This window comes from Elephas maximus, chromosome 17, assembly GCF_024166365.1.
Source record: "Elephas maximus indicus isolate mEleMax1 chromosome 17, mEleMax1 primary haplotype, whole genome shotgun sequence".
NCBI classification, from domain to species: Eukaryota; Metazoa; Chordata; class Mammalia; order Proboscidea; family Elephantidae; genus Elephas; species Elephas maximus.
Window position 1 is genome coordinate 62,242,043 of NC_064835.1, and position 20,200 is coordinate 62,262,242.

General features: G+C 38.9%; 1 protein-coding gene across 4 annotated transcripts in view; it reads right to left on the bottom strand.

Annotated features, from left to right (window-relative positions):
- ALMS1 (ALMS1 centrosome and basal body associated protein) overlaps positions 1 to 20,200 on the bottom strand; it is a 187,270-nt gene that overhangs the window by 7,595 nt on the left and 159,475 nt on the right. For 3 of the 4 annotated variants that reach the window (XM_049856194.1, XM_049856193.1, XM_049856195.1), the window contains 3 exons: positions 5,114 to 5,234; positions 1,568 to 1,774; positions 1,006 to 1,253 (listed from right to left, as the gene is read on the bottom strand). In XM_049856194.1, the coding sequence (XP_049712151.1) occupies positions 1,006 to 1,253; positions 1,568 to 1,774; positions 5,114 to 5,234 (576 nt within the window). Of the gene's footprint in view, positions 1 to 1,005; positions 1,254 to 1,567; positions 1,775 to 5,113; positions 5,235 to 20,200 lie in introns of those variants that run through there. The other variant, XM_049856196.1, reaches the window with a different exon arrangement.

Here is a 20,200-nt window from a genome sequence, read left to right on the forward strand (position 1 = left end):
TGTGACCATTTGGTCTCCTATAGATGATTTTTAAAAGGAGCTCATTACTCACAGGCAATGTTCTTTATTTCTTTATTTTATGAGCCAATCTGATATTTGGTTAAAAGATGATCTCAAGGTTTAAGGTTTAAAGAGTATCTCAGGGAAACAGCCTTGGGGAATCTTCTGGTCTCAAATGGTCTGGTATGTCTGGACTTTTTAAGAATTTGAGTTCTGTTCTACATTTTTCTCCCATTCTATCAGGATCTATCTATTGTGGCCCTGATAGGAAAGGCTAGTAATGGTAGCCAGGTACCATCTAGTTCTTCTGATTTCAGGGTAGACGAGGCCATGGATCATATAGACTATTAGTCCTGTAGACTACTTTCTTCTTTAAGTCTTTGGTTTCCTTCTTTCTCTTTTGTTCTGGACGAGAGGAGGCCAATAGTTGTAACTTAGATGCCTGCTCACAAACTTTTAAGACCCTAGACACTACTCATTACATTAGGATGCAGAACATACAATTTATGAATTATATTATGCCAATGAACTGAGTTATTCCATAAGACTATGGTCCTAAGCCTTAAAACACAGAAAACCAATTTCATGAGGTGTTCGGTATGTCCGAGCAATATCCCTACCTGTGAGGGACTTGGTGCCTTTTAATCCAGTGTCTAAGCATGAATAGGAGTCATGCAAATAGAGGAGCAAATACGAGGCTAACACAAACCTAAGGCCTCCAGAGCACTCAGCACAAGGGTATCCACGGACTTGACGAGCAGCGTCCTCACACCCTCCCTTCTAATGCCTCGTCCCCGATACTGGGGCTGATGTACTCTTTAGAATGGTTAATAGTAAGTGATGAAAAATTAAGCCCTTATGTGGTGAAAACAGATGAACTGCAGAGGAGCTAGAAACGAGGGTCACATGATTGGCCTTCAGAATGCCAAGTCATAGGTTTAACTTCTTTGCATCTTGCCCTTTCCTCCCCCTAAACACATGGCTAAAATGAAAACGTCACTGTACCTGTAGGCTTGCTCTCACAAGTGGCCTCAGCGGGTGGTCACCTCTGCAAGGGTCTGCGAGGCACCCCCGAAAGTCCACACGGCAGTCCATCCACTGTCCTTGCCAGTTCTTTTCCCGCAGTGGCTCCCTCCAGGGTTTGGTGTTGGTTATTGGTTCAAACCAGGAGATGCCAGGGCCATAAGATTTGAGCAGATTTTCCTTCCTAGGCCCAGACTTCAAATTCTCCACAGGAACAAACCACGAAATTCCTACAGGAAAGATTTTTAAGGAAGGCGGGGGGAAGATTTTTCATTTTCCATTGCCCACAGAGCTCTCATCAGAGACATATATGTAACACAGGCTCTCAAGGGAGTCAGCAGCCAGAAGTCACCAGGACGCCCTTGAGTCTGGCTTAAGTCAGATGTGACTCTGTAACTGGACTGCTAGATGCTCTGAGAACTTGCCAAGGTGGAGTCTGTGGTGGGGTCTACATAGAGTCATTTAGAAACAAAGAATCTCAGCATATTAAGAAACGTAAAATTTACTAGTTTTTCTGTGACAAAACCTGGAATCAGAAACTGACCTTCACAGAAATTTGACTTGTTCTTCCTTAACTTTTTGTCCAAGGGATAGCTGGCGGGGAACGTTTTCTCTTCGTTTTTTCCTTCTGACAGAGAAGAACTCACATCACTGTCATCTTCTAATCTAGCCTCGCTAGAACTTGGAGTTGGGAAAGTCACCCCGACATCGCGGGTGTGTTTTCTGGCACCATTCACAATCTCCAAGTTACCTGAGGGGAAAGATCAACAGAAGTCTCTGAGAGCGGCCTCGAGGCTTAGCTGGCAAGCTTATTATAGTCAGTACATTATTGAAACCTTTTTAATGCTTCAGAAACATAGGCTAATGCCTCTGCGTGTGTGTGTGTGTGTGTGTGTGTGTGTGTTTGGGGCGAGGGAGAGGAAGAGAGATGAGGGAAGGAGGGGAACAGTATATTAGTGATCCCCAACTCTGGCTGCACCTTACAATCACATGGAGAGCTTTTGAAAAATACTGATGTTCAGCCCCACCTGTAGAGATTCTGATTTAATTAGTTTGGGGTGTGGTTCAGACATTTAAAAAAATTTGCTTTAAAGAACCCAAGTGATTCTCACAGGCAGCCAATGTCCTGAACCACTAGTCTGATAATCAAATAGAGAGTGACCTGTGAATTATATTTTCCCAATACGAGTTAAGAGTAGTTGTTCTGAGATTTGCAGGCTATCAGATTAATCAGTATAGGAACACCAATGGGACACTTTTTTTTTAAAGCAAAGCAATAAATATTTTACATGTTGATCCAAAGAGGGAGAGCTACCTTAAGTTTTTTTTTTTTGTAAATAAAGAAGTATTTTCTAGTGGGTCAGTAACAAAACACAATGTGGCAAACTGTTAGTTCTCTTCTGAGACCTTGGTGCATCATATACAAAATGGAACTGAATCAACCAGGAGGATAAATCCAGGCGTTTCCTGGTAGCTTCTTCCACAAATCCTATACCATTATCACCTGGCAGGGAGCACACCTGCAGCGGAATATCTCATTTCAATTCAAAGTCCCTAACACCCGAGAAGTGGAAAACCAGCTTTGACTATAAAATCTCACTTGCCATTCATCAGGCTGGAGGAAGACACAGATAAAGCCAGCTACAAAGTTTACAGGAAACTATTTTTCAGAAGGCATGCTGCAACTATGAAATGTCATAACAACTCCCTTTGGGTGACTACTGTTTCCTTACTCACTAAGAAACACTGTTCTCTAAAATACACTATCAGAAACTCTGCTATTTGAAATTGTATCGGTAAGAATGAAACATCCTACTCTTTTATCAAGGACCTAAGCCACTTCAACACAGAGAAGCAGCCTCAATTTACAACCCTGTTCGGAGCTCAGATAAACGGCTTCTAGGTACAACGTGGAGCCCTGGTGGCACAGTGGTTAAGAGCTTGGCTATTAACCAAAAGGTTGGCAGTACAAATCCACCAGTTGCTCCTTGGAAACCCTATGGGGCAGTTCTACTCTGTCCTATAGGGTCACTATTAGTTGGAATCGATGGCAACAGGTTTGGGTTTTAGTTTTGGTTTAGCTGCAACATTCCACACCTATCTCAACTGATTCCAAAGAAGAAGGACCATGGGTCTAATACACAGCTTAGACCTGATGTTGACCCTGCTTTGCTCTGAGCCTATGAAAAAATGAAAAAAAAAAATTTTTTTTTCATTTTTTTTGATAGGCTCATAACAAAGCACTGCTTAATTTAAATTTCACACAAACTCTACCCTTCTCCAAGATCCTATACTGACTCTATCTTTTCCTTTGTTTGGCAAGACACCCTGGTTTCCCTGGTGTGCGGTCTCCCTCACTGTAGTGAATCAATTAACTTGACTTTGTCAGACTACAGGTTTGTCCTTGGTGGTCTCAGGCTTACTGGGCTAGAACACACCTCTTATTAGTATCAAGCATCCAGGAACAAAACTTGACTCATCAGTGAGCTAGCAGGTAGTTGGCAACCACACAAAAGGTTCTCAACAAAGTAGATGAGGTGAGGAGGAAGCAGACCACTGTACAGTTTTTTGCTAAGTCAGCTTAGATATTAGAGGAATAGAACTAATATGGATTTGTATCAGCAAAGACAACTTTCAGTGCAGCTAGTGAGACAGAGGTATAATATGTGGATTATGCTATCTAATTTTAACCTGGATTCTAGACTAACAGCTACATTTTTTGAGAAAAACATGTTTGTCCTCGGTAGATAAAACCAGGATGTGAAACCATATGCCCTGAGGGGTCTTAACCAAGTGACCATCTGCACCCCTCAAAACACCTGTACTCCGGAAGACTGCTGTCTGGGTGCTGTTGCCAGCATGGTTATTTTTTCTTCTTGCAAGACAAAGAAACTACATGTAAGCATTTAGTGACCATGATCTAAGCATTCTGTGACACTATCTGTAATCACTAATTATACTATTAATAATCAATAACCAGAGTGTGATTATTACAATATTCACTGATTTTCCTGTAACTACCCTCCCTACGGTTTAGTTTCTCTTTTTACCCTGTAAGAATACTTATATAACAAAACTGCCCCGGCACTACATGGCTCCATTTTCATTGGGCTACACAGTTCCCCAAATGCAATTGTTTTGAATCCTTCATAAACCTCTCTGTTTTAACTTCAAAGTGTTTAAGTTTTTCTCTACAACAGATTCAATGGGTAGGTACAGAGACTGAAGTTTGTACCCCAAATGAGAAAGGCAGTAATACTTATGGTGCTACTGGCAGTCACCCAGATAAGGGAGAGGTTGAAAGAGGCAAAGATGAAGACTTGAGGGTGAAAAAAAAAAAAAAAAAACAAGGCAGAAGTTTATTTTTGTTTTATAAAACCAAAAGGTATAGAAAGGCATAAAGTGAAAAGTCTCCTTTCTCAACCTTGTTCTCCATTCATTCAGTTCACAACCATGTATGATTCTAGATAACTTCTTCCACATATTCAAGCAATTCTCCTCCCTCCTATTTTTTAGTAGCAGGCTAAACACTGTTTTGCCTCTTGCTTTTCTCTTCTTGATTATATACCTTTCCATATCAGTACAGAGAGAGCTTTCTTCATGCTGTGTAGGATCTCCTTATATGGGTGTGCAATAATTTATTTAACCGTTCAATTACTGATGGACACCTAAGTTGATTTTGATCTTGTGCTATGACAAACAACACTGCAATGGTTAACGCTGTATAATTCTCATTTTGCACAGACTCACATATACAACTGTAGGCTAAATTTCACATATGCACAGTATGCCTACAAACTAAATTAAAAAAGTGAAAGTGCTGGGTCAAAGTAATTGAGAGATATTGACAAACTCAGGGGTTGTACCAATTTGTGAGTGTATGAGAATTTACAAGAGTACCCATTTCCCTATACTCTTGCCCACATACTTGCTATAAAACTTGGATTTTTGCCAACTGATGGGTAAAAAATGGCATTTGGGTATAATTTTAGTTTTCATTTCCTTTTTATGAGTGAGGTTGAGTTATCTTCTCATATGTTTAAGAACTTATTTGTATTTCAATGGGGAAGTTTAAATTCAAATCACTTACCTGCTTGGACACCCTTGTTTAACATCTGTACATTTTGCTTGCTGCAAAGGATAGGGCTTGAGCTCCAGAAACTACTAGCAGAAGATGAAAGAGAATCAGAAGAAATCATATGTTCTCCCACCTGGAAAAACAAAAGTGACCCTGTTATCTTTATCTGCAAACAATAGCAGTTACTCATAGGATAACAAAACCTGCAAGTTCCCAAGAGCCCTTTCTAATCCCATTCAAAAAGCTGAACTGACATTGTGAGGATGCTTGCAACCATGTGAGCGTGCTGCCATAGAGCTTGTGATAGGGAGGAGAATGCTGTTGTCAAGTTGGATAAAGGACTGAGCTCTTCTAAGAAGGTAAAACAAAAAAGCTGAGAACGCTTCCAGGGCCTAAAAGCCTCTGACGAGGATGCTAGCCAAACATTAGCTAGGTGGGTCCTCAGAGTGAAATTCTGACTTGACACCTGCATATAATTTTGTTGAGCGATAAAGAGGACTAGGAATAGCTAAAGAAACTGATGCACTGAAGAAAGTGCTCTCTGATAAAATCAGACACTTACATGAGGACAAACAGAAGGGGCTGAAGGCCCCGTGAGAAGTTCTGAATGAGTGGCATATTGCAAAAAAAACTCATCAAAGAGCCCTAAAGGCCTCGTGAGCTACGTTCAGAGTGAGGAGAGCAATGAAGGGCAAGATGGAAGCTGACCATGGAATGCTGGTGGATTAGGAAAAGGTTATCAGAATATAGTAGAATACAGCATAAAACTCTCTCTCTTAAACTTGCCTGATCATAAAAATCTCCTGAGGTGTCCTACCTGAGAACAATGAATTGGATCTCCAGGGAGGGGCCTGGACATCTATATTTTGATTTTCTACTCAAGCTAGTTTGGTAGAGGTAAACTGAAGCCCAAGTCAGGTGAGGAAACTGAGATTATCTGCTCCCCTTAACTGTTTTTCTTAGCTGCCGAGTCAGCCCCATGTACAAAGGGACAAAACACTGCCCAGTCCTGTGCCATCCCCATGATCGGCTGCGGATCCAATCGTTGTGATCCACAGGGTTTTCACTGGCTGATTTTTGGAAGCAGATTACCAGGCTTTTCTTCCCAGCCCGTCTTAGTCTGAGACCTGTACAGCATCATGGCAACACGCAAGATTCCACTGACAAGACAGGAGGTGGCCGCGCATGAGGTGCGTTGGCCAGGGATTGAACTTGGGTCTCCGGCATGGAAGGCGAGAATTCTACCACTGAATCATCACTGCCCACTTCCTCTTAAATAGATGAACTATATTCCAGAGTCCTCAAGAAACGTTAACAGAATCTTGCAGGAAGAGAAGCTATGTTAGATATCTGGAGACAGGAAATGTTCTGATTTTCTGAAAGGTAGATAAGGTAAATACTGCAAACTGGTGGGTTTGATACTGATGGCTTCTGCAATCCCAGAATGGATCATCAATCTGCTAACTTGCAAGCATCTGGAAGTCAAAGAGAAGATCAGCAAATTTTAGCCAGGGCTGAATACGGCAGGACGAATCTGCCAGGCTAGCCTTGTTCTCCCTTGACTGGCAGATCAAAACAATGTGAAGTAGAGTACATCTAGATTTGAACAAAAAGAAAAGCTTCTCAGGGCATCTCTGAGGGTTAGATGGAGTTATATGGGCTGAATGATAAGTTGGCAGAACCATAACTGGTGGAACCAACCTTACCCAAATATTACTGACAACACAGACAGGGCCCTCTATGGAGTGGTACATCTTACATTCATCACCAAATATTTACAAAGAATCTACTGTGTGCCAGGCACTGCGTCTGCATCTGGCTAGTCCTATTTGACATTTTATATCAATGTCTTGGAGATACGCAAGGCAGGAAAATTTGCATACAATGTGCATCTAGTAATTTACATACAATGCACATCTAGCCTAAATGGCCGTCAGCATCCCAAATAATAACAGGACTAACAGGCCAAATCAAACAAAAGGATGGTTAGAAGGATATTTGTAAAGCCCTGTGCATTAGGCAGGACGAAGATATGAGTGGCAACAAGTACATGAAAAGATGCTCAACATCATTGGTCATTAGGAAAATGCAAATCAAAACCCTAATGAGATACCACTTCATATCCACTAAGATGGCTATAATCAAAAAGACAAAAAATACCATGTGTTGACAAGAATGTGGAGAAACCGGAATGCTCTTCATACATTGCTGGTGGTCATGTCAAATGGAATCGCCACTTTGGAAAACAATTTGGCAGTTTCTTAAAAAGTTAAACATAAACTTACCGTATGATCCAGCAATTCTACTCCTAGGTACATACCCAAGAGAAATGAAAACATAGGTCCACAAAAAGACTTTCACAGGAATATTCATAGCAGCATTATTCATATTATCCAAAAAGTAAAACAGTCCAAATGCCCACAACCTAGTAAATGGATAAACAAAATGTGGTATATCCACACAACGGAGTATTATGCAGCAATTAAAAAAAAAAAAAAAACCCAAAACCCTACTGATACATACAATATGGAGGAACCTTGAAAACATTATGCTCAGCAAAAGAAGCCAGATGCAAAACAGCAAAACACTACGTATTATATAATTCTATTTACAGGCAGTGTCTAGAAAAGGCAGAAAACAGATTAGTGGCTGCCTGAGGTTGGAAACATGGATTGATTGACTGCAAAAAAGGCATCTTTCTGGGATGACAGAAATGTCCTAAAACTGGATAGTGGTAAAGATTATACAACTCTAAATTTACTAAAAACAACTGAATTGTACACTTAAAATGGATGTATTTTATGGTATCTATACTTCAGTAAAGCTGTTAAAAATAATCTCTGTAAGTACACACAAGAAACTGGTGATGCTCACTGCCTCTGGAAAGGAGAACTGGATGCCTGGGGGTAGGAGTGGGAGGGACATTCTTTACCAAATGCTCTTTCATACATCTTCAATTTTGTACATTGTGATTGTATAAACAGTTTAAAAAATGAGAACAAAACAAAACATATACAGAAAGGGTGTGGCAGTGAAGATTTAATGGCTCTGTTGAAGTCACTGAGAATAAAAAACGTTAGGCCATAGGAATGTCTATCCAGAGTGTGCTCGACACCACGTGAACTACAACATGAAGGGTTCAAATGGACATACCTAAAACACAACAGACCCAAGAAAGCTGCCAAATTAGGAAATGAGAGAGTGGAAACTATGACCTGTGAGAAATGGCTCAAAGAGTGAAGGCCTGAGAGAAAACCCTTCAGGGAATGACCTGAGAGGTGTAAATTAAACCCATTTTCTGGGCCTTCAGAAAGCTGAACTGGGGAGAGGGCTAGGATTTCTAATGTAGGCAGATTTTGGATCTTTTTAAGTTAAAAACTTTGATAACTGGTGATGCAGACAAATGGAATCAGCTGCCCCAACAGCAGCGAACAAGTGGTGGAGCTTTGAAGCAGAGGTACTCGAGGTGTTGATGTGATGGCAGCAGGTATGACCCAAACATCTCTGATGGTCCCTTCCAATCCTGAGAGTCTGTAAACCTCCTGCACTTTCAAAGTACACAGCCAGCTGGGATATGCACCATGAGATGTGGAAAAACACAAGCTTACGTCTGATTAGATGGGGGAGCCTGGGTGTGTTTCCATTTCTAGTTCAAATCCCTCTTCTTGATTAAGTAATTCCTGCCCATAAAAGTATTTAAAAAAAAGAAAATTGTCCATGAATAAAAATCCACTCTCAACAAAATGTGTTTATCAAATACTTTAGAACAGCTAAGTGTTGAGGAGGATGTGGTGGGAATGCAATACAGTACAGTCTCTTTGGAAAATAGTCTGTTAGTCCCTCCAATGGTTAAACACACGATTTACAATGTGAGTTACCACGTGACCCAGTAATTCCATTCCTAGGGACATACATAAGAGAAAGAAAAACTTATTTTCACACAAAAATTTATATATGATCACAGCAACCAGCTTTGTTCATAATAGCCAAAAAAGTGCAAACGACTCAAATGTCCATTATCTGATGAATGGCAAATAAAATGTGGTGCAATGGGATATTATGTGGCAAGAAAAAGGAATGAAGAACTGATACATGCTACAATAGGTATAAACCCTGAAAACATTAAGTGAAAGCAGCCAGTCACAAAAGACCACATATCATATGATTCCCAAAAAACCAAACTGATTCCAACTCATAGCCATCCTATAGGACAGAGTAGAACTTGCCCCATAGGGTTTGCAAGGAGTGGCTAATGGATTTGAACTGCTGACCTTTTGGTTAGCAAACTTGCTCTTAACCATTGTGCCACCAGGGCTACATTGTATGATTCCATTTATATGAAATGTCCAGAATCAGCAAATCATAGTGATGGAAAGTAGACTGGTGGTCACATGGGGGCTGGGCCATGGGCAGGAGTTTGGGGGAGTTTGAGGTGGCTGCTATTGTGTATAGGGTTTCTTTTTGTTTTGAAATTAGATGGGATAATGGTTATACAATTCGGTGAATATACTAAAAACCACAGAACTGTGTACTTTAAATGGCTGAATTTTATGGTATGTGAAATATCTCCATAAAACTTTAAAATATGTGTTTATTCATGTATGCAAACTGAAATAAATGCAGGTTATGAAGGCTTATTTGGAGGAAAAAAGCGTATCACTCTAGGGTTCTACATTTTCTGTACTGGTGAATATAGGGATATAGGAACAATGGAAGGTGGTTAACAGTGTCACTTTCATATAGTAAAGAACAGACAATCCCAATGTGCTTCCTAACAAAAACGTGGGCTTTGGACACTGTAGGTGTAACGCGGCACTATACTTTCAGGCCAGAGGTAAGTGCAAACTGTTAGAATCATGCAATCCTGTCCTGCAACGTCGGCTTCAAACAGATAAACAGCTGTAATCACAATGCACGGGCCCGAACTGATACCTGACATTTCGTTTTAAAGACTCACCATGGATTATTTTTCTTTGATGAATTCATTTACACATGCTGCCAGTAAACCACGACAGCCCACCTTCCTTAGTCCCCTGAGTCCTAGGCATCTCTTCATCCCTCAGGGGATGTGGATTAGCTCACTCAGCTCTCTGCCCTGGGGCTAGCACATAAAGACTGATGCAACTACAAGTTAACTGAAGCTGCTGAAGCTCTCTGTTGCACAGTCTGGGAAGGAGATACATGCTGGTCGGCAGTTTCTAATTCCTATTATTATGAGAGTTAACTCAAGTGCTGATGCCTTATTTGACAACACTGGGAAAAGGAAGTAAAAGCCACCATCTCAGAGATGTGCCAGGCTTTTTGTAGGCCTGATGGTACCGTGGTTAAGCACTCGGCTACTAACTGAAAGGTTGATGGTTCAAACCCACCTGCTGCTCCTCAGGACAAAGATGTGGCAGTCTGCTTCTGTAAAGATTTACAGCCTTCGAAACCCTGTCCTATAGAGTCATTATGAGTTGAAACAGACTCGACAGCAATGGGTTTGGTTTTTGGTTTACTTTAATTAAAATCTAGGTGAGATTCATTTCCATATTTATTGATCAAAGATACCATCAAATAGGTCCAAAAAATAAAAGCTGTCCAAGTAGAAAATTACCTTTTTGGTGGAAGTTGAGCTTAGGAAAACTTATCAAACATAGGAAAAAGGCCATATTTTCTTACGCAGCTCTACATGGCTATCTTCATGTAGGAAGATTGTTACCGCTGAGCTTCTGCCAGCCAGATGCTGCTGGGAGATACTTTTCCTTCAGAGTAATGGGTTTACACTAATTCATTTACAACCCCTTAAATTTAGGACCAGACATACACACCGATAAGATAACCAGAGTCAAAATTAGATAGTTTATAGCACCAAAGTCTTCAGACATATGCCGATGAAACTGGCAACTGCAGTTGCAATAAAATTTACTAATTAATAAGGAGTGACACAATCACAAAGTGTGCAAAAAAAAAAATTTTTTTTTTTTGACATACAATTCCTAGAAACAAGATAAAAGCTTACAAGAGCAGGAATTCTGGTGCTATTATTCACCTTTAGCAAATCAGAACTGGTGATCTATTTCTGCAAGTATGGCACATTAAACACCATGAAAAGTCCTCCCCAGAGGACCAAAAATGCACTGTGTCTGCATAGCAGATTCTTGGAAATCCTTCTGGTGTATGAATGAACAGCGATTGCAGAGATGGGACAATTCTGGGTGATGCCAAAATCCAAAGCATGGTCTTGAGAGTGAAGGGCTAACATGCAGTGGAGGCACAGGCCGTCAGGCTTGAAATCAAGAAACTCTAAAAGCACAATAGTAAAGTTTTCCCAAAAACGGCAGGGCTTGGGGTAGAGAGAAAGAAAATGAACCATGAGCTAAAGTCCTCCATTAAGATATGGGAAAACCCATATGGTTGAAGAATCATCACGAAAGTCTTGTAGAGGGTGGCAGAACCAGATGACATGGGTCCCAAAGGTGTTTCTATCAGGTTTTTAAAATTATGGTCTGGAAGTGGTCCTCTCCCCCCTCCCCCCCGCATTCTCTCCAAAATCCTTCTTCTTGGCTTTAATATCTACAAGGATTATGATCACTTTTACGTGGATGACTTTAAAATCCTAGTTCCAGTAATGATATACTTATGAGGTCCAGATATACCCATGCTTGTTATACATTTTCATTTGGATGTTCTGATCTAACTTCATGTTTTATAAATAAAAGTACTTTCTTCATACTTTGGCCAGAATTATTTCCTCCTCAGATTTCTCTATTTCAACAGTTATTTCAGTTATTTTAAAGGAGTCATGTCAACTCATTACCAAGCTTATTGATTTTAAAACAGATTTTTTTGAATACATTAATTTAGGACTATAACTTTCTTATTAAAAAAATCTGTTGTCAATTAGCTATTTAAAAACAAAATTATACCTGACCACACATAAGCTTAAATACATTGCCCCACCTCCCAAAAAAAGTATTAAAAGAAAAACAAGAGAATATATTTTATAATCTTGAGGTTGGGAATATCTTTTTTAGCAGGAAACAAAGAAAGAATCTGACTATATAAAAATTAAGCAACATGACTTAATGCTTTAATGTTAATAGAAAAACCTCCAGAGAAAAAGGGACAAAGGATATAAAAAGGTTATTCCTAAAATAAGAAATGTAAGTTGTACACCCTGAAACCTAATGTTAAAAATATGAAACTCAACACTAAACTTTTCCACACATCAGAGTATCAAATATTTACAAGATTGATAATACCCAGAGTTGGCAAGGGAATGAAGGAACGTACTTAAATTTTGTTGGTGGGAACATAGATTTGTGCAACTTCTCTGGAGGGCACGTGGTTAGGGGCAGAGTGGACTGTGAATTGTTGAAGTCTTTCAGTTTGTTAGGGATCTATTTGGTTTTAAAACTTCTTGGTCTATTTTTAAAATTTCTATTTTCCTTGAAATCATCCATCTAATCTAGATTTCAAAATATACTACTAGCCTAAAATATAGTAGCTTAAAGTTTCAATAGCCTCATAGGCATGCAAAAGCTGGACAATGAATAAGAAAGACCGAAGGAGAACTGATGCCTTTGTATTATGGTGCTGGGAAAGAATATTGAATATACTGTGGACTGCCAGAAGAAGGAACAAATCTGTCCTGGAAGAAGTATAGCCAGAACGCTCCTTAGAAGCGAGGATGGTTAAGACTTCTCTCACATACTCTGGACATGTCATCAGGAAGGACCAGTCCCTGGAGAAGGACTTCATACTTAGTAGACAGTCAGCAGAAAAGAGGACCCTTGAGGAGATGGATTGACACAGTGGCTGCAACAATGGGCTCAAGCACAGCAACGACTGTGAGGATGGAGCAGGACTGGGCAGTGTTCTGTTCTGTTGTACATAGGGTCGTTATGAGTTGGAAGCAACTCGAAGGCGCCTAAAAACAACAAAGTTGAACACTAAGTTTTTTTTTTTTTTTAAAGAAAATCACTTCTTATCTATGATTATATCCTTTCATATCACTAATGCTGAGCTCTTAGAATAATCAGAAATTGGTCTATTGAACTTTTGAAAGAAGATCTTGGTTATACTGATGAATTTTGGGGACTGATTTATTAATTCATATATTTTCCTTCTTACCATTTCCTTTGCTTATTTTGTTAGTTTTTCCAGATTAGAACGCTTTCTTCCAACTGTTCTTGTTCAACAAAAATATAATTTAAAGCTATATATTTTCCTCTAAATATAGATTTAGCCACAGCTCATAGGTTTTGACATGTGCTTTTTCTGTCTTTACATGAAAAAAAAAAGTTCTACAATTTCTACCTTGAATTTTTATAACCCAGAAGTTACTTAGAATGGCACTGTTAAGTTTTTATGTTAAATTAAAAATATTATAGTTGTTAAGTTTCAACTTTGGTGTATTATGGTTAGAGAATATGGGCTTATAAAATTTATACTTTTAGGACTTTATCAGCCTTCTGGCTAATGTACAATTCATTTCTGTAAGCATTTCATGGGCATTTGGAACTGTGTATGCTGTTTTTAGAGAACGAAGTTTCATACAGATACTTTAAATCAAGTTTGTTAACAATGTTACAGAAATCTTTTGTATTTTTTTCTTGGCTATGCTAAATGTCAAAATCTGAGAAAACCCTGGTGGCATAGTGGTTAAATGCTACAGCTGCTAACCAAAAAGTCAGTAGTTCAAATCCACCAGGTGCTCCTTGGAAACTCTATGGGGCAGTTCTACTCCGTCCTATAGGGTCGCTATGACTTGGAATTGACTCGGCAGCAATGGGTTTGTTCTGTTTTTTTAGTAAAGAATGTCTGTCTTGACAGAAAGGGCCACAAAAACCAGAGCCTCCATCAGCCTGAGACCAGAAGACCTAGATGGTGCCCAGGTACCACCAATGACTGCCCGGCCAGGGAACACAACAGAGTCCCGAATGGAGCAGGAGAAAAGTGGGATTCAGAACTCAAATTCTAGTAAAAAGACCAGACTTAATGGTATGACTGAGACTGAGGAGACCCCAGAAGACATGGCTCCTGTACCCTCTGTTAGCCCAAAACTAAAACCATTCCCAAGGCCAACTCTCCAAAGATTAGACTGGACTATAAGACATAAAATGATACTGATGAGGAGTGTGATTCTTAGCTCAAGTAGACACATGAGACTAAGTGGGCAGCTCCTGTCCGGAGGCAAGATGAGAAGGCAGAGGGGGACAGGAGCTGGCTAAATGGACACAAGAAATACAGTGTGGAGAGGAGGGAGAGCAACTAGGGTCACATAACAATGTGCGTGTAAGTTTTTGTATGAGAAACTGACTTGAATTGTAAACTTTCACTTAAAGCACAATAAAAAAAATCTCTGCCTTGAGCACTGTGCTCTTTTAAGATCTACTTATATGGGTTTAAATGACGATAGCCAAAATAATCTTGAAAAAGCAAAAGAAAGTTGGAACACTCACACTTTCCAATTTCAAAACTTACCACAAAGCTACAACAATTAAGACGATATGGAACTGGCATAAGGATATACTTATACAGATCAATGGAATGAAACTGAGTCCAGTGATAATAAACCCTTAACACTTATCATCAGCTGAGTACTGACAAGGGTGCCCAGACAATCCAATGGGGGAAAAGAACAGTCTTTTCAACAAATGATGCTGGGACAATAAGGTTTATACAAATGAATGAAGCTGTACCCCCCGCCTCATACCATATACAAAAATTAACTTGAAATTGATCATAGGCTTAAATGTAACAGCTAAAATTATAAAACTTTTTAGAAGAAAACACAGGAGTAAATCTTCATGACCTTGGCTTAGGCAGTGATTTCTTAAGATCACAAAAGATATGACATGAAAAACACTAGTAACAGAAGAAGAAATTGATAAATTGGACATCAAAATTAAAAACTTTGTATTACAAATGATAACATTAATATAGTCAACCCACAGAAAGAAAAGTTTGAAAATCATACACCTAATAAGGGACTTGTATTCAGAACACAAAAAACAAAACTCAGACAACTCAATAATAAGACAATCTAATTTAAAAATGGGCATAGGATCTGAACAGGCATTTCTCCAAAGACACACATATGGCCAATAAGCACATGAAAAAATGAAAATCAAAACCGCAATGAGACAGCACTTCACCTCCACTAGGATGACTACCATATTTTACACAAATAACACATGCCTTGTAAGTTTTTTGTAAACTGGGAAACACTCCTGCACGTTTTTTTCGTAAGTTCATCATACTAGTATTTTTTTACATTTTGCTGACTTCAATTTCGATTTTTTTTTTTTCAACAAACTAAACGTTGCTGGGATAAAACTGATCTCATGGAAACTTCATTTAAAGTAGGTATCTTCCTAAGCTGAGTGCAACCAGTGATGAACTGAATGGGTTTCTAAGGGAAATAGGATGCCAAGCTGAAACCAAAGAGTATGAACGCACAAAGAGCTAGAAATCAGTAAGAAATGATCCTAGGCCTAAAACTACAAGAAATTGTTTCTATTTTACTGCTTTCATAAATCTTAAACAGAATCATAATTTTTGATAATTAATGTCTTTGAAACCAACAAAGTCACCGGAAGAAACTGCATTTTTATCTTAAAATAGGCCATTTTAGTTTATTCATTCATTATCATCATCATCAGACTTCCGGGGCCCTTCAAAATTCGATCCCTTGTAACCATCATCATTGAAGTATCCCAGAGCTGCCTGTAGATGACCTTCTATGACTTCTGAACTGATGTCGTCACCATCACTGCCTTTGATGTCATTTTCATCATTGGTATTCTGCTAGTACACAACCCCAGTCTTTCTGAAGCCATTGTGGATGGTTTCCGGGGTTATTTTCCCCCAGGCAGAAGCCACCTACTTGCGGACTCCTGTAAACGTTGCCTGGTTCGGGCATCCTGATGGTGTGAGCTCATGAATCCCAGACTGCATCCATCCATCCATCCAGCTCTCTTCTCACAAAAGTCTTGAACATGTGATTGACCACTACATCTAGCGACTGCAGCTTGCAGCTAAGGCCACCAGCTATGACTGCTATACGGGCACGAGTTAAGGTAATTTGAGCTTTTTTTTCTTTGTGAGCAGACATCGTGTCCAAAATTAGTAAAGACTTCTTCAAAAGGAATACCCCCTGCCTGGCCCTGTAACATTTATCTACCCATACTTTCATAAGATCACACTCCATCCATCCCTCCTATTACAATGAACCACCACATTGGTGGGCAGTTTTTCACGGGGCATGGTAACTCTCTTGAAAATCACCATCAGCTTTAATTTCACTCCATTCACAGTGCAACCAAGGACTATCGCGATGCAGGCACTCTTGTGCCCAGTGGTTCTAATGGCTAGTTTTCACACCTGAAGGAGCTGCAGTCCTGGTGGCCGTAATGTTGACAGACATCGGAATCCCATCCATACTAATTACGTCCACTGCAGAGATACTGACTTTAGAGATTTCTTTGGTGACAAATTAGCAGAACTGGACCATCTTTTGCTCCCAGTCATGCAGAACTTGCTGGCCTATAGTGGTTCTCATTCTCATGGAAAGGCCATTCCTTTTCATGAATTTAGAAATCCAGGGTGAAACCCACTTTAAAATCTGGCATTCCTCTTTCATTTGTTATTGCTTCACTTTGATGTGAATTTCGACAATAGAGACCGGTTGATTTTGTTCCCTTGGAGAAATAATCCACTCTTTCAAGCAGTTCTCCAACCCAGGCCATTTTGCTTTGGGCCTGCAACATGTGCATTTTTGCGGATTCATTTTCTCCAGCTCCTTTTTCTCCTCTCTCCATTCTCGAATGGATGACTCTCTGGCCTCAAACTCTTTCACTGTCACTCTGTCGCTCGTTTCTTCTGCCCTCGCAACGACTTTCAGTTTGAAGTTGGTGGTATAGGACTTGTGTTTAATTCCTGACATGATCCTAAAGGGTTCTAAGATTTAGATTTAAAAACTGAAAAAATGTGTACAATATAATCCATAACTGGCTAACTAGAACTAGTATAAAAAGGGGCTGCAAAATTCAAATGTGAGGTGTACAAGAAGCAAGGGTCTCTTCACATGCTTGCAAACACATGACTAAGGTGACTCATGATCATTGATCACATTGGCGTTGAATAAGACATATTGGACTGAAATAAGCAGACCAGCTTTTTTTTTTTTTTTTGGTTACACTTAAGATGATCTGGTAAGGGTTTTGCATTCAACTCCTGAGCCAAGGGCAATTGTGCAACAGTTTTGCTTTGTTTACGCCTCCAATTAAAAACCAGAGTTGGGAGATGACTGTGATAATTATGTCAATGCAGGCTGAATTGAGATTCCTATTGATAACTACTTGATGTCATTTGTGTCAGTGCAGGCTTTCTTTATGCTTCCAATTGATACACAAAATGGACAGGCTTCAGGAGAGCCAAGGTTCCAATTCATTACGCAAAAGCTATGGGGATATAATTATCAACTTAAATTAACAGGAACAAATGCACTGTTTCAACTGTTTATTTTCCGATTACCAGGGTATTACCAAACTTGATCCATGATTTCTTGACTTACACCTTTATTATAAATATGATCAAAAGTAACATTTTTGGACTATTGATGAAGGTGAGTGAGGTCGAAATTCACTCCTGGAAATGTCACGAGACGTGTGGTATATGCAAGGGTACACTATGCCAGAACCCTTTTTTACAGTTTCATCATTTCCACACATCTTATACATGTATGCACATTATTTATGTGGGTGTCCTATTTGCAAAAAAAAAAAAAAAAAATACAGTATTATCAGAAAAGTGGAAAATAACAAGTGTTGGTGAGAATGTGAAGAAACTGAAATATTCATGCATTGTTAGTGGAAATGTAAAATGGTGCTGCTGCTTTGGAAAACAGTTTGGCTGTTCCTAAAAGGGTTAAACATAGAGGTAATATACAATGCAGCAATTCCAGTCCAAAGTAGAAATAATTCAAGTGTCCATCAACAGATGAGTAAATAGCATGCAGCATATCCATACAATGGGATATCTGGCCATAAAAAGAAATGAAGTACTGATATATGGATAAAACTTAAAAATATGCTAAGTGAAAGAAGCCAGACAAAAGATCAAGTATTGTATGATTCTATTTATAAGAAATTTCCAGAATAGGCAAATCCACAGAGAAAGTAGATTAGTGGTTGCCAGGGGCAGGGGGAAAGGGGTGATGAGTGACTGCCAATGGGCTCAGGGTTTCTTTCCGGGGTGATGAAAACATTCTGGAATTAGAGAGTGGTGATGGTTGTATAACCCTGTGAATATACTAAATACTATTTAATTGTATGCTTTTAAAAGGGTAAACTGCATGGCATGTGAGTTTTATCTCAAACAATAATAATAAGAAGTAGGGACTGACCAACACTGAGGCATACCCTGTTAAAGTAACTAAAAAAAAAAAAAAAAAGATCCCTACAAGAATCCAGGAATAAAAAACCAGGCCCCCATATGGAGAAAAAAGTCAGCGTTGTTTCTGACACAACGACATTAAATGTTTGCGTTAGAAAAGGGGAGCAAAACTGACAGAGTTTTTAATTACAGATTGTTATTCAAGAATTTAGGAAACCCTGGGGGCGTAGTGATTAAGAGCTACGGCTACTAACCAAAAAGGTCAGCAGTTTGAATCCACCAGGCGCTCCTGGGAAACTCTGGGGCAGTTTTACTCTGTCCTGTAGGGTCGCCGTGAGTCGGAGTTGATTTGACGGCAGTGGGTTTGGTTTGGTTTTTTATTCAAGAATTTAAGGTCCCTGGGTGGTGCAGTTTGCACTTGGCTATAAACTGAAAGGTTGGCAGTTCAAACCCACCCAGTGGTATCATGAAAGAAAGGACTGGTGATCTATTTCCATAAAGATTATAGCCAAGAAAACCCTATGGTGCTCAGTTCTACTGTGTCACACACAGGGTCACCATGAGTCGGGGGCCGACTCAACAGAAACTAACAACAACATTCAAGAAATTAATACCTAACCAAGTTATTATTCATGTATAAAGGTAACAAAAAGGAAGTTTCAAATTTGCAGGAACTTAAGAGATAATCACTCATAAATACATTTAAAAACCTAGCCATCCAAAAAACTTATTTCAATTAACAAACTCATATTAAAAGGCTCATAGTGAATATTGACCCTATCTGGTGATTTTGTTTATAAATAGAAATAAAAGGTTACAATTCTTGAAAGTAAAGCTAGTCAATGTAAATAATATTACTATAATGAACTGAGACAAAATTTAAAAAATGTAATGAATATTGGAATGTTGGGTGAAGTGTTTGCGGGAGGTGGGGATACGAAGAAGTAAGACAAGTGCAGCCAGTTTCTCAGTTTTTCACATCATGGATTCAACTGATATTGCCTCATATCTGAGAGTGCTTGACTGAGAAAGTCATTTAAGAATGTTAGTTAATTAAATTAAATGGTTGCCAAATTATCAGAAAAACAACTAAAAACATATTAACAAAAAAGATTGGAAATACCAAGGAAGCATGAAAAATGGTAATGTTTAAAACAAACATATTTGTTGTAATAGTGAACTTACATGGAATAAATTAATCTCAAAAGAAAACCCTCAAACTGGGTGGGGAAAAAGCTAAATTCAACTGCATGTTACTTACACATCAGTAAAGTGATTTAGAAAAGTTAAAAATAAAAGGATGGACAATGAGCAACTGTGCCAATGCAAATTAAAAAAAAAATGCACTGCATCAAGTAGAGTCAAAGGTAAAAATGAAAAATAAAAGTTACTTTAAATGATTAACGGTACAATTTGCAGTGAATAAAAACTATTATGAACACTTTTGTGCCAGACATAAATTAAAATATATGCAAACTTTCCGTTACCACAATGACAAATCAGCCTTCAAATAAGTTTTTGAAGTCCTTAATAGATCACGGAAACCAATATTCAGGAAGGATATAATTAATGTAATTAATAAAGGTAATTTACTAGACATAATTTGGAATGCCATATCCGTTTTGGAGACTATACCTCCTTTTAAACACACATGGAACACTTAATCATGTATTAAGTCACAAAGAAAACCTTTACATATTCTTAAAACAGAAACAG